A 14,961-nucleotide genomic window follows, 5' to 3' on the forward strand; every position below is an offset into this window, starting at 1 on the left:
GAATCCAGGTGGTTTTGGGTTTTTGGGAGCTAGCCATTAGCCTGCCTTTTCTTTGGAAAAGTGAGTTAAGATGGAGTAAAATTCCTGTCAGATTCAGGAGGCATAAGTAGCCTACTTACCGTTCTGTGAAAATCTAGATGGCTGCACTACTGTTACTAATAAATTGGAGGGAAACTGTGCACCCTGGTTTTGCTGTGTTTTCTAAACAATACAATACTAAGCATTGATTCCCATGCAGACTTAGGTCTTGCACAAATGGAAGTTGGTGCTAAAATCCTGAATCTTTTTGGTGTCTTAGAATTACTTACTGATACTTAAGCTGCTGAATAAATTCACCCAATCTGGCAGGTACTCTAAATATTGTCTGTTGTCCACCAGTTATTTGAAAACAATGCAGTCTGCTCAGGTTTTTGTCTAGAACCAATCTTAATCACACAGATTTGTTGGAAGGAACACCATTTCAATTAGCTTAAATTTGATTTAATAATAAAAATAATAATCTTGATAAAATAATTTTCCTGATTACAGCTTTTCTTTTCTTACTAAGCTATTTTTACTTAGCTGTAAGATCAATGTAAAAATTGTTGACTGTCACTTGGATGTTGAGATGACTTTGTTTTCCTGGTTGAAAAACATTCACCACCCCGATTACCTCATTGATCACTAGTACATGCATAAAAAGAAATAATGTCTTTTTACTGATTGTAGTCTGTTTTTGAAGCTTTTCCAGGGAAAATCACTTAGGTGCTGATGGTGTGGAAGAGTGTTGAGGACTCCATGTTAATGTTCAGAGTGTAGTGCTGCTCTTAACTGCTGCTTGATTCTAGTGTCCATAGTGTTGCAGTTAAACTGTAGCTATTGCCTGGGTATTGTAAATTTATTTTGATAGGATCACAATGTTTCTGGAAGCTTTAAAGTACTTAAGATGACTGTCTGGGACAAATGTGATAACTGGGTTTTGTGAAGTACAGATGTGTTGTGACACTTGCAGCTTGAGAAGAATGAGCATTTTCACTGATGTAATCTTTCCTCTTTTTGTGGTCTGCTTGCTGTTTACGTTTTGGTAGTCAGCTCTTGTCAGAGTGAGTGCAGTGATAGACAGTTTCATTGACTGATTTTACTGAGAACTATTTCTCAAATATTAGTCGTAGGAAGTCTTGTTTGTGAAAAACTGTGATCAATCTAGTAACTTCAGCATTGCCAAAAGCCTCACGCTTTTTGTATGTTAGGCCTGTTTTCTTCTTTGGTTAACTCTGAAGCAGGTCCTTGTGCTGATGCACTGGGCATCATGGGTCTAAGTGGGGTCCTTTGGTCCTGTGTCTGTTCCTACTTCCCGCACACCATTACCCACTATCTCAGGTAGTCAGTGTGGTAGTTAAGGGCTTTGAGGAGTTTCTCAGGCATAATCCAAATACAAACCAAGTTGACTCTACCTTGTTGTTCTGCCTGAGAAGAAGTTTCTTCTCTGTACAGATTGATAGAATAATCTCTCTTCAAGGAAGGGGTTTTATAATGAATTTGTTTGGAGTAGATGATATGCAAATATTTAAAGTTGTATGGTTTGTTTGTTTGTTTTTAAAAAGCCTTTCATACTGGAATAAAGTGGGATGATTGAATTAGACTTGCTAAATCTTTAAAGGATTAAAGATAGGATTGTGCCTCAACTATATGTCTCATATTTCTGGATTTAAATGTCTTCATGTGATGCAAACAAATCTTGAACACTCAAAGTCATCCTTAGTACTTTCAAACTACTTATTTTACTACACGTAATTTTTCTAGTTTATGTACTTGGGGATACCAGTTTTGGTCATCATCTGTGTGGTTCTGGATACAGTTAGAATCATAAAATTTCCTGAATTGGAAGGGACCCACTAGGATCATCCAAGTCCAACTCCTGGCCTTGTACAGGACAGCCGTGAGGGTCACACCCTGTGCCAGAGGGCTTTGTCCAAATGTTGCATGACTGGTGGGATTGGTACTGTGAGGACTCCTGTAGGGAAGTTGATGTACTAGTAGTAGATATACTGAAGCAGATCCACTGTTCTCTGGTAGTGTGGTGAATAAAAGGAAACTACTCTTTCCTTTTTAAAATTAAAACTACTACGATTAAAGAATCCACTTATACTGTCTTCAGATGAGTGACAGTGGCTCTTGGTGTTTTGCATCCTTCTTAAAGCAGTTTATGAGAGGTTTGTAGTTATCTCCAATTCTGCAAATATGGCATCTCTATTTTGAAGTGTTCTAATGAGTCCTGATTTTAAACTACATTGGTAAACTCTAGGAAGAATGAATACTTTTATCTCTTCTGAAAGTTGATCAGTAGAGTAGCTGTGTACATATGTCCTGAAGAGTGTAGTGCTTTTGTTTTTCTTTGCTTGCTTATATTTCACCTTCTCTTAAATATAAAACTATCCTGGAACCTCTAGTCATTACTACTGAAGACTCTGCATGTCCAAGCATCACAGCTTTCCCAGTTACACAGTAAAATCTGCATAAATTCCATGAATGGTGTAGTGACCTCCAGACCAGGAACTAATGTCTGTGCTGTATTTTTGTTTATATGAAATATTTAACTCCCTTTGACCTAGGAGGCTATTACTGAACTTGCATGGGGTTATCAGGAGAACAAGGTATACTTACACCTGCATAAAAAAAAAAAAATTCCTTGCTTGTAGTAAGCCAATAGTGGGCAACTCAGTGTTTTTGTATACCCCTTATTTTATGAAGATGTGTTGGATTTGTTGGCAAAGTGCACAGTTTTGGTAAATATCTGCAATTCATTCAAATTGGCAATGCATTACTAGACAGCATTAGGCTTACTCTTAAAAGGGCTCTTGGAAATCAAAGAGGAAGAGCCTTCGTTTTGCCATGCTTAAATTAATTGTATAGACTGATCAATACAGAACAAGTATTGTCTGTGCTGCTTTGAAACATATTCATTGCATTTGTGCTGAGAATTTAAATGTCTCTTTAAAAACAAGTGAAATACCCAGATTTGGTGCAGATCTACCTGAATTTATGATTTCTAAAAAGGAGACTGCTTTTGCTTTTCAAATCACAGTTTAAAGCAATCATTTTACAAAGCCTTTAGATTACCAGTTCCGTATATTTGCTTTAGGGTCGTAAGTATCAGCTAGTGAGTGTGTTAAGGAAGGTCTCCCCTCTTTTTTCAGAGTATGTTGTAGCCATTTTTTTGCTTTTGCCGACTGTTGCTTTTTGTCATGACTTTATTCTCCCCTCAGCGCTTCAGATGGAAGATCAGTAGTTGGTCAGTGTGTCTCTTGGTTACACTAGTGAAAACTCTGTTGATAGAGTGGTGTTACTCATTAACCGAAGTTTCTGTGCACCCCAGTTTTCCTTAGTTCTTACCATAACTATTGGTCACCTAGCTGGCTTAAATGTAATTTAAAAATGAAATGGACTTAAAATGACTGGGCTGTGGTGAACTGTCTTGTATGGTAAGCAGAAAATAGGCTAGAAAATACTATGGTAAAGAAAGGCGTGAAAAATCTTTCATCTTCAGAATATTTTACTGATTTTTCTTAAACTTAAGTGGGTTTTCAGTTAATTTTAAAGTAAAATCTGGAATATGGGATTGAGAGGTTTGGTTTTGAGTATCCATGTTTATACTGTAAAGGTGTTTGTTCTCATTAGGTACAATGAAGCAAATCTTCCATATAATTGCATTAGTGATACGTGACATTAAAGCTTAATTGGCTTATTTTAAGTATCTTACACATCAATTTCCTTGAGATTGTGAAAATTGAAAAGGTCATGAGTGCAGTTTAATATTCCAGGGTGAGAGATTTCAATTTTAGTACAATTTGTAGAGATTTAATTAGGAAACATGACTAAAAGAAAAAGGATGTTGAATGCAAATTAGGCTGTTCATTAGAGTATAGAAGCTGAAACATCTTGAAGTATTGTGGAAATTTGATTGCAGATTCAGTAAGCACCTTGATTGATTTTTTAAGTTATTTTTATTTTTTAAAGTAGAAGTTATTGTAATTGTTCTTTAGGGTGTAGACTTACTCTAATCGTCCTAGGCACTCTAAATGTGCTTCCTTTTTCATGGAGTTCTCTTCTAACCAATATTTTTGTTTTGCAGGAGATTGATGAAGCCTGCAAGAGGATAAAACGTGAAATTGATGATTTAGGTCCTGAAGTTGGTGACATAAAAATCATTCCGTTGTATTCCACCCTTCCTCCGCAGCAACAGCAAAGGATATTTGAACCTCCCCCACCAAAAAAACAAAATGGAGCAATAGGAAGAAAGGTAAATACTAAGCTGTGTTAGTATTCTGTTCTATAAGCAGCTACTCACAGTTGCATGGGCAATGAAATACGACTTTCAGCTCCTTTAAATATATTTGGACAGCAACAAGTACAAGGGTTTTTTAATGAAGCCTTAAAAATGCAGTATTTCACCCGTTAGAATTTTTAGATAACTAGAAATTTGTTTCTCAGTACAAATCAAAGTTCTCTCCTCCATCTTACAGGCCCAGGATGTTGTGGTAACAGTTTGATTTGACTGAATGGAAGTGGCATTCAAGTTGCTTATGAGACTCTAGTGGTTTAGTTTGAAATATCCATTACTTATTTTGCTTCTGTGAGATAAGAATTAGATATGATTTATATGGAGGGATGGGATTTTTTCCATAAGTAATTATTTTGAGTAATGGTTTTTTTTGCCTTTTCTATTTTTTAAAAAAATTTTTTTTGAGACAAAATGGGCTGTCTCTTCAGGGTAGGTTGTCAGGCAGGTTTTACCTGTTTTTTCAGGTTTGTGAGAAGGAGCAAGTTAGAACAAGTATGTTGAAGTATTTTTGTAGGAATAAATGAGGAATTGAGGTTCTTTCATTAGGCAAAATCGATTGAGAAACTGAAAAACTTGAAATGGCACAGTGAATATTCCTCATAAAATTAATATGTCAGTGCTTACAGTAATCCATAGCAGAAGCTATGTGTTTTATTAAAAAGGAGTGATGTTAGAGCTTTTTAAAACTAAACTACTGCTCTACAAAACTGACAGGCACAAAACTTAAGATTTTGAAAGTCAAAGCTGAATCATACTATGTGTTCTAGGCAGGGTTTGTTCCTTGATTATTTGTTGTTTTTGTGCAGTATGATGCATGTAGAATAATAGTGACAACTTTCTAGTGTTCTGGAAGAGTAAGTCACTTACTAAATCTAGTGAAATTACCTTCCTTTTCCTCTGGAAGTTGGGTGCAGAAAGCATTCAGTTTGAAATTCTTAAACTAATGCTGCAACAAGATTGTATTTGCAAATGACTTACATGACTGAAATTGCTTTTAAGTAATAAACAACTGATAGCTGTGTATTTCATTAAATTTTCACTATGTTTAAAACTGTGCCCTTCAAAATAGGCAGTTTTTGGTTTTCTGCATAAGAGGATAACAAGTGCAGAGCATAGTTTTTGTTATGTTGGAATGACAGAGCCAGTACCAGTCTCTGAGAGGAAGACACTCTTGGTGTAGCAGCTGTTTTACTACAAGAAAAGTCGTAACGCCCAAAAGATGCCAGCTGTAGTCAAAAGCAGGCGCAGCATGTAGGCAGCACTCAGACCTATGAAATTACTGTTGTCTGCTTTGGCTGAAATGTTCTGGCTTCCATGTTTTAATCTCCATAACAAATCTAACTATGAGTGAAAGTGCATCTGTGTTGTACGTTTTTTAAATGTTGGTTTAGTTTCAGTTAGTCCTCGTGATCAAGGTATGTAAAGTAAAGCCATGTGGTGCTGTGCCTGTCTATTCAAGGAAATGTCTGTTTTCATCCAGTCCCTTGTGGGATTGAACCTAGATTTTAGAACTGCTGAGGAGGGAGCTAGTAGGTGATCTGCATCCTTTCAAAGGCTCTGATGGTCATACAAGTGTAAGTGAAGTGCTTGCGGTATCTGAACAAAGTATCTTCTGGGCTTTAACTTTGTGAAATGGGAGATGCTGGAAGAGATGCTGGAAGTAGTTGTGGCATTTTGCTGTGGTAGGAATGGTAACAGCTAGTAGTGATGCAGCTTTACAACATAGCACTTTTTTTGTCCTCTGTGCTAAGAAAGCTGCTGTTATTGTGAGAAGGCTTGAGATTACAGATAAATACTCTGATTAACTAGTAAGAATTTTTTTTAATTGAGGAAGATGAAGATCACTTAACGTTTTTATTCTTGTCGCTTATCCCTTTCATCTTATCCCTTCTTTTCAAACTGTGTTCCAGTTTCTGTTTCGGCAGTCTTAAGCATTGCTAGTTAATACTTAATGCAATATAAATATATTTTTAGATGGTAGATACTATGTATATTTTAATATTCAAACCAACATTTTAAAATTAATCTCAGGAACTGCAGAACTACAGCTAAGGCTAATTATAATTTATTATTTTATATAGTGTAGTGCTGATTTCAATTGTTTGATGTCCAAGTAACGTTGTACTTTGATTCAGACTTGAAAAGTATTATAATCTCTTCAACCTTTTTAAAAATTTCTTCTGTTTTTACAGTCATTAATTGTCATTTTTTAAGCAATGTGACAGTAACAAACAGTATCTGTATGTGCAACGGAATCCACTGTGTAAATAACTTTTTTCTTTCTACCTTAGCAAAGTTCTGTATAAATTAAGTCAATTCAGGTGCAAATTAAATTGTTTTACCACTGTGGACTAAGCATACTAATGGTATTGATTTCCTGGTATTGAAGTGTCCTAATAGAAATCAGTGGTTAAAAGCAGGATAAAAACCTTTTGTCTGCTCTATAATTAGTATTTGAAGAATCTGGGTGTGGATGGTTCTGTAGCTTAGCTGAAACAGAAAAACACAAAACTTTTTAAATAAGGTATGCTCTATAACAGCAAGCTGAATGTGGATTAACTAGGCTTTTAATGTGAGAGTGTGAGTTTAATTTGTATATTTAATGATTTACAAAATTTTAATGAAAATGTATTGAGATTTTGCACTGACTGGAACTGGTATTTGTGGCTGTTATCTCTTGACTAATTTGTGCAGCTTACCTGTGAATGACATGTACAGGATTTTCTGTTTGAGAAATTTTAAGTAGCACATCATTTTAGGGAGAAATACCATAATTCCAAATTAATTGTCAGTGTTTTTTCTACCAAAGTACTGCTTTCAATATATTGTAGTATTTGGGCAAGCTTAGACGTTAAGAAGAGACAAGCTGAGTGTGTAAGTAGCTGATTGGCGGAGTGATCAGCCATCAGGAAGGGAAATCACCAGTCACTGGCCTCATTGTAGTTCTGAACCAGGTGTTAGGGAATCTCTCCAGTTCTAATTGATAAACTGAAAGCAGTGATGATGGAATTCTCTGAAATTAAGAAGTGAATGGTAAGCTCTTCTGATGAAGTGCTGAACAGGTTTTGGGTCTGTTCTGAGATAGATGATGCAACTTGCTAATAACGTGATTCATTGTGGTACTGTTGGGATGAGAGCTGATGGTATCCATAGCCTGTTACACTGCATCTCTGGACATAAAAATTTAAATGGTGGCAAATCAAGCCTCGGAATTCTGATAGTCACGTTTGCTTTAATTTTTGCATGTGACTTAACCTTCTGAAAGGTAAGAATGTAGCATTAAAGATATGTAAAGGTGTTTGAATATCTGGTGATAGAAAAAGACAAAGTGGAAATTAAATACATACTATTCAGGATTTTAGCTGGAATGTGTTGGTAACAGCTTTATTTCAAACCAAATAAAAGAAAATATGGTGCTGGTAATGTATATAACTTTTGATTTAATATTATTTAACCAGTTTGCCGTGTTCAGGCTTTCAGACAAGAGTAAAAAGCTAGAATTAATAGATGATGTTAAAGGGATCCAGTATAACTTGTCATTTTGTACCAGAGATGTGAGAAAAAATTTTGAATAATGGTTTCATAAGTTAAATTTTTGCTCTTTTTTTTCTTAACTACATTTGTTGTTACTAGACCCACAGGGGAGCAAAAAACAGTGGATGAAAATTGCTTTCTTTTCACTGGAAGTTCCTCTGGTTAATTTCAGATCATCCTGTGAAAGTGTTGGGAGTGTTGCTCTGGTAGCTATTGATTAAGTGATGAAAAGTTTGCTGAAAGTTATTTGTGCAGAGACAGAGTTTTGGAGCACTTCATCTTCAGGATGAAGTGGTTTCATTTAGTTGTTTGAGGTTTTGTTTTCTTTCCTCTTTGACAGGTTGTTGTGTCCACTAACATTGCTGAGACATCATTAACAATAGATGGTGTAGTGTTTGTGATTGATCCTGGCTTTGCAAAACAGAAGGTAAGTACTATTTTTTTCCTCTTTATAGTAGGAAAGTTGATGGAATCTGGTTTGTTCAGGCAACTCTTCTCTTTGCAAACACTGATAGGTCTCTTTCCAGTTGAAATCTTGAACTGGGTTGGTTTAGATTTGTTTTGCTTTTAACTTAAGATTTTTACAGTTTGCACTTAGTCCACAAACTTTAGATAGAATAATTTTATTTTCTAAAATTTTATTTTTAAATGTGAGAATTTTGAGTTAGACTTGGAATGTAGTTTTTCTAGATACTCTAGGAAGGGTAGTTTTGTACTGCGTGTCTATGCTTGAGGATGCTCAAGCAAAACAAAGAAATTATATGAAAGTAAGTAAAAGTGGTTCTAGAAGCCTCCTCTTCTTATAAGTCACTGTAGAAAAAACTTCAGCACTGAAATGAGAAGAAAGAAATTATATCTGCTGTTTCATGTCAGTATTTACCATGTATTGTTGGAGCTCTGAAGATTGTAATCAAGGTCGTATTGTGGTTCTTGGAACATCATAGGATGTTCAGTGGAACTGAAGTAGCTTTCCTACAGTCAACCCAGTAACTAAATAAAATAAAATATGAATCTCATTATCTATGTTCAGTTTTTTCATTAAATGTAGCTTTCTTTATTACTTGGTTTCTTAGTATTTTCCTTTAGTAATGGTACAGATTTTCAGTCTTTTTAACTTTTGCAAAATGAGACAGACATTGAGCAGAATGTGAGTACAGCCAGTGTGTTTTCTTACACTAGTTTCAATTGCCATTAAGGCTGAACTCTTTTCACAAATAGTTCTCGTTGCAGAAGGTATTCTTCCAGTATAAGAACTAAGGTTTCTGTACATATTTTATACTGAGTCATACCGGAAAGGCCTTAAAACATGGACCGAGAATGTCTTCAGCTGAAATTAGTATTTGACTACTGCCCTTTTTTTCAGTATATTCCTTTCCATGAGCCCTAATGAGTTGGCAGGGCTGCTGTTCAGGTATGACTGCAGTGGGAGTTTTACAGTAAATACCAGCAGGTATTTTGTACTGTGACAATCTGCATGTACCCTTGAAACACAGTTTTCTTTTGTCATCAGCCTGATCTTTACAGTTGTGTAAAACCTTAATGTTAGATTTTTCTGATCTCTAGAATATGATTATTCAACCTCATAGTTATATCAAGACAATATTTTTATGGGATTTTTTGAGCATCATGACTGTTTAGCACTCTGTAGAACAAATTGGACACATTCCTTTTGCTATCTAAAAATATATTTAAGAACAGGGAGCCTGACAGGAGTTGCTGTTAACAAATAAATGAAAAATGCTGTTCTCTAGGCAGTTATATTTGAAGCTCTTCAGAGTCTTTTGTAGCCATTTTTTTTTTCTTTTCAGATACATACAATTTGCGATTTCCTAGTCAGAAGCTGTGTTTAAAAATAAGTTTAAAGCACTTTGGATTGTTGTCTTATCCATGAACATTGTTTATTCTTTTACCTTCTGTCCTGCTCTGCCTCCACTTTGAAATAGGTGTACAATCCTCGTATCAGAGTGGAGTCTCTGTTGGTGACTGCGATCAGTAAAGCATCTGCCCAGCAGCGAGCTGGCCGTGCTGGTCGTACTCGACCAGGCAAGTGCTTCAGGCTTTATACAGAGAAGGCCTACAAAACTGAAATGCAGGTGAGATTGGGGTTCTTACATTGTGTTTATAAGAATGTCTGATTCAGGTCGTTGAGTGCTGTGCTATTAAACAAAATGAGAGTTTGAATGCTTCTGTAGTATAAAGTGTCTTGAAGAAGTTTTAAAAATTTTCTTTTTTTTTTTTTTCCCCTTATTCCCCCAGGACAACACATACCCTGAAATTTTGAGGTCTAACTTAGGATCTGTAGTATTACAGCTCAAGAAGCTTGGTATAGATGATTTGGTGCATTTTGATTTTATGGATCCTCCAGGTATCTCTTTCCGTCTTTCCAATCTTTATTTTTGTGACTACTTTATATAATGACAACATTGAATAAATTCTTTTATTGCTTTTTTCTGTTTTTTTATTGTAATCTGTAAGGAATGTCTTGTTTGTCCTGAAATTTAGTGCTCTGTTTCATATTCAAGCAAGCTTTTTCTGTTTCTTTCTGTGTAAGACCTTTTAGTGGAACCAAGGAATCTACTGAATGCCCCTTGCCTTCAGAGAATAAGAGAAATTTTTTCGCATTAGGAAGTCTTGTATTTGAGGTTTTTTTACATATCACCTTGATTACACATTCTAATTGTGCAATCAGTTAACAGCTGTTGGTAAATAAAATGGGCTGGTGTTTTTAAAGCTGAATGCATAGTTTGGCTCAAACTATAGTTTATGTGCATCTTTCTTCTAAGTGTTAAATGTTCATACATGCTTCAGAAATAACTTATATTATTAGTTAAAAATGTAAATCAGCCAAATATAAATATATTAGTTGTTTTTTCCCCTAAAATAAAAATCTGACATAGTCTGTAAGTTTTTAAATAGTTCTACAGAACAATTAAATTCTTTGTTCTGCAATATCTATGATAGCTTAGCAGAAAGACTTTTGGATTTCCTTTTATTTTTCTTTGTGGGTTAGTACTGACTCTGTGTGAGGAATGCAAGATAAAGAGAATATTCTTACTGGCTTTCTGAAAGACTGTAGGTATCTAGGGTTGACATGGCTGAGATTTTAGGACTATTGGTCTATTTAGTATGGAACAAGGGAAGAAGTATCTGCAGGGAGAAGTGATATTACTGGTACTGAATATTTCACAATGCCACTGCTGTCTGAATTTTGAAAAGCAGTAATCTTCTAATATTCAAAGCTTGTGATTAAGTTTAAAGCTTTTCTAAATAAGTGTTCCCTCCCTGCTGCCCCCATTCATTCATGCTTGGGTGTGTATTACTGGACTTGGTAAGAGTTTGGCATTTGGATGCTAGGGAATGGAGAACAGAAAAAAAAAAAAAGAAAAAAAAAAAAGATACCTGATAACAGTCTGTGCTTCCTTGGTTTTTGCTGATTCAGAGCAGTTTGGTTAATGTTCAAGTTTACATATTTTTTTCTTTCAGCTCCTGAAACCCTGATGAGAGCCTTAGAGCTTTTGAATTATCTGGCTGCTTTAAATGATGATGGAGACTTGACTGAGTTGGGATCCATGATGGCTGAATTTCCATTGGATCCACAGCTGGCTAAGATGGTTATTGCAAGCTGTGACTACAACTGTTCTAATGAGGTCCTATCTATTACTGCCATGTTGTCAGGTAATAGCAGGAAAAGAGAAACTAAAAAAAATGCAGATCTTCAGTTTGGGGAAAATTTAATTTTTCGAAATCAGAAAAATATCACAAATATATTTCTAATAAAGTTAGAATGGTTTTTTAAAACTTCATATATGGGTTCAGTCATTATGGATTTATGTAGAGACCTTGAAGCTAGTGAGTAGTTATGTTAAAAACTAGTGCATAAAATTATCTAAGAATTTGCTCCTAACATCAGTTAAAAGTATGTAAGTTTGAATTGTTGGGGGTGGGGAATCAGGCCAGTGGAACAGAGATTTCTGTTTAGGTTCATAGTCAGGCCCAGAAATGTCATCTCAGCCACTGGTTTTTGAGGCAGTGAGATCTGTTTTGTGTTGTGCATTCTTCTGCACTTTGATAAATCACAGTCTTCTCAAAGGGATTGGAGTATAATTTATATTAAATCATAATCTTGTACGTGATACATTTTTCAGTCAGTAAATGGCAAAACTGGAGAACAGTTAGTACTTTCAAAGGGGAAAAAAAACTTGGAAGGAAGATGTATCTTTATAAGAATTAACTTAGGTGTGCAGCTGTACTCCGCTGCTGTTAAATGAGTAGCTCTGTGTCGGAGCAGAGCTGCTTGCTGAGAGAACTTACTGAGAGGAAAATGTCACCAAGCAAACCTTGTATTTAATTTCACCATTGTGTAGAAGTGACTTTGGTTTATAACTAGAGGTCACAGGACAAGCAGCAGGTTTTACTCTATTATGAAAATGGGGGTGTTCTTACTCATAAGTACTCTTTTGTCTTTGGGATGTGGTATTTTATCAGCCTCTCCACAGTGCAGGTGTATTGCTGACATGTTTAACTTGGTTGGCTCGAGGAAAAAAAAAGTTTTCACTAAGTGTAAAATCTGTTGCTTCAGTTTAGTCTTACAGTATATTTGTATGAAAGTCTTTAAGAACAAGTTAAAATGTTTGTTTCAGAGTTATGATTGTTCAGACTCAGAGCAGATGGGCAGGGCAGAATCATATTTTTCTTTAATTAAATGGTAGGCTTAATTGCGGAGGTGGTGGTAGGTTGGTGCCTGTCTTTCTCTTCTCTTCTGCCTTCTCTTCCCAGTATCTACTATAGATCAAGTCAGTTTAGTATTTTTGTCTGTGGCCTTCACCTGATTTGCCTTACTCCTATTCCAATTTACCTTTTCCCAGGCCATGATACCTTCTTTGTTTTAAGCCACAATTAACATAATGATAGATAAGTTTTGGGGGAAAAATAAAAAGCAGATTGAAGCTGGTTAGTGTATGGGTCATAACTAAAACACTACTCTTAAAAAAACCATAGTCCTGGTCTTTGTGAGGGCTGTTTCCCAAAGTAAACACTTCTTTTAAACCAGCAGCATAGTAGTATGTTTTGGTGCATTAAGTGCACGCAAAGATTGTCAGGCTCTTGATAGCAATCCATGTTTTAAGTTTGGACTGAATGGGAAACTGGGTGACAGAAAAGAGCAAAAATAGCATTAAATAAATGAGCAGATTAAACGATTATACTTCATTTTATAAAAGCCATGGTGTCATTCTGTGGTATGGAAAGTACTATTACTTTTTCAAAACACTGAGTTAAGCCAGTGATAGAATAATCTGGATTTTGCTTTTATTAGTATGAGTTAGAAATGAAAATACACTTGATATTATCTCCTTTTTCAAATGCAGGACCCATTATAGAGGGTGTTTATTTCACACCTGCATTTCCATTTTCTTTAATGCATTGGTCTTTGTTGATTTGTTACCATGATTCACTGTTGCAGTGTGATTTTTTTTTTTTTTTTTTTTTCTTCTCAAGTTCCATCTGGTATTCAGCTCACAATATCTAGTGCTTTGTGACTTTTATGCAAATTTAGGAGTAAAATAGTGTCAAACAACATAACACTGCACAAAAAGCCCTTGTTTGATAGGGATATGTCATATGCAAAGAGGTGTTCTCATGTGATTGCGGGGCTTCAGTTAATGAGAAAACTAATGTAGTCCCAAGCAACTGGAAAAAGATAAAGCATTTTTAGTATTTAATCATTAATTTTATTGAAATTTAACCTCTTAAAAATTACACCTACTTATGACCAAACTGATTTATTTTCTGGTGTAGATCTCTATAAAGTAAATCACAGATGGGTAAGGTTGGAAGAAATCACAGTGGGTGACCTGGTCCAACCTCCCTGCTCCAGCAGATCCAGCTCCAGATCTCTTATAACTACTTTCAAGATCTCGTGGATTGATATCAGTCTTACAACTTAGTAGAATGTTGACAGATCATGAATTAAGTTGGCTGCAATACTATTTATGGTCTCTGCTAGTTTGTACATGGAAAAGAAATGGTAAAACGTGATTTTTGGATGGAAGTCAGATGAGTCAGATTTATGTAAGAGAATATAATGATAGAGAAAGCTCATTGTGTTGCATTTTTTATATGTATTTTTTATTTGAAGTAGTGCCAAAGGACAGTTTAACCTTCCACCACTACCGCTGCCATCACAGCCTTTAGACTTATTAATACGTTCATTCACATGTTTCTGTATACCAGTGCTAATAGCAATACCATGTGGGAAGAGACTTGACTGGTGTGTTCTTGTCTAGTAACAGACTTGTGATAATCAAACCTCAAGTTGGTTTAGGCTGTGCTAATATACTACAGTTTCAGAACTATCTACTTTGTCTGAAGGGACTTTCTGAAAAAGCAAATTTGCCAATTAAAGAGTTTCATTTAAGTACCAGCTCCTGGTAGAGCTATCAGCACTGGATTTGAACTAAGATCTGTTTAGCCTTCCAGTCTGTGTAGGTAACCTTGATGGCCTTCAGACTAGAGATTTTGATGCCTACATATAGTTCTATTAAAATAATCAGGTACTCTGTAGCTTTGAAACCCTCTTGTTTTACAGATGTGGTTAGGTGTTGATGTACCAAATCAAGGTAGTAAACAGTCCAAGATGCAGTTGGAGGCCATCCTGCCCTGCCCTATGCTCTGTGAACTGACCTAGCTAGGCCTTGTTCCTCTATCTGTGAATGCGTGACTCATCGATATGGGCGTTTGTGTTGGGCCCATACCAACCTTGTTTAGTCCCACAGTGTTTTGTTCGCCCCACGGAAGCAAAGAAAGCAGCAGATGAAGCCAAGATGAGGTTTGCCCACATAGATGGAGATCATTTGACGTTGCTGAATGTCTACCATGCTTTCAAGCAAAGTAAGTCTGTGTCTGTTTTAGTAAAATTACTTGTTATGCTTTGGGCTGCCAACTTCAGTTTCTGGGTTCCAAGGACAGTTGAAAGGCTTGGGTTTTGTTATTTAGGTGTTACTTTCCTTTGGGGGTCAAACAAAACCAAAAAACTACCCAAGCAATCTTGTAATAAACTGATGAGCATGCAAACAAGCCAGGCTTTTAAATCAATGCTGGGTAACCTT

At 35.8% G+C, this 14,961-nt stretch overlaps 1 protein-coding gene across 1 annotated transcript in view; it reads left to right on the forward strand.

The window, feature by feature from the left end:
- DHX15 (DEAH-box helicase 15) overlaps positions 1-14,961 on the forward strand; it is a 46,757-nt gene that overhangs the window by 20,529 nt on the left and 11,267 nt on the right. Inside the window, exons 6-11 of the mRNA XM_069014330.1 lie at positions 4,112-4,279; positions 8,196-8,282; positions 9,799-9,948; positions 10,112-10,220; positions 11,339-11,530; positions 14,621-14,743. Of these exons, the coding sequence (XP_068870431.1) occupies positions 4,112-4,279; positions 8,196-8,282; positions 9,799-9,948; positions 10,112-10,220; positions 11,339-11,530; positions 14,621-14,743 (829 nt within the window). The remainder of the gene's footprint in view (positions 1-4,111; positions 4,280-8,195; positions 8,283-9,798; positions 9,949-10,111; positions 10,221-11,338; positions 11,531-14,620; positions 14,744-14,961) is intronic.

This window comes from Aphelocoma coerulescens, chromosome 4, assembly GCF_041296385.1.
Source record: "Aphelocoma coerulescens isolate FSJ_1873_10779 chromosome 4, UR_Acoe_1.0, whole genome shotgun sequence".
In the NCBI taxonomy this organism is placed as follows: Eukaryota; Metazoa; Chordata; class Aves; order Passeriformes; family Corvidae; genus Aphelocoma; species Aphelocoma coerulescens.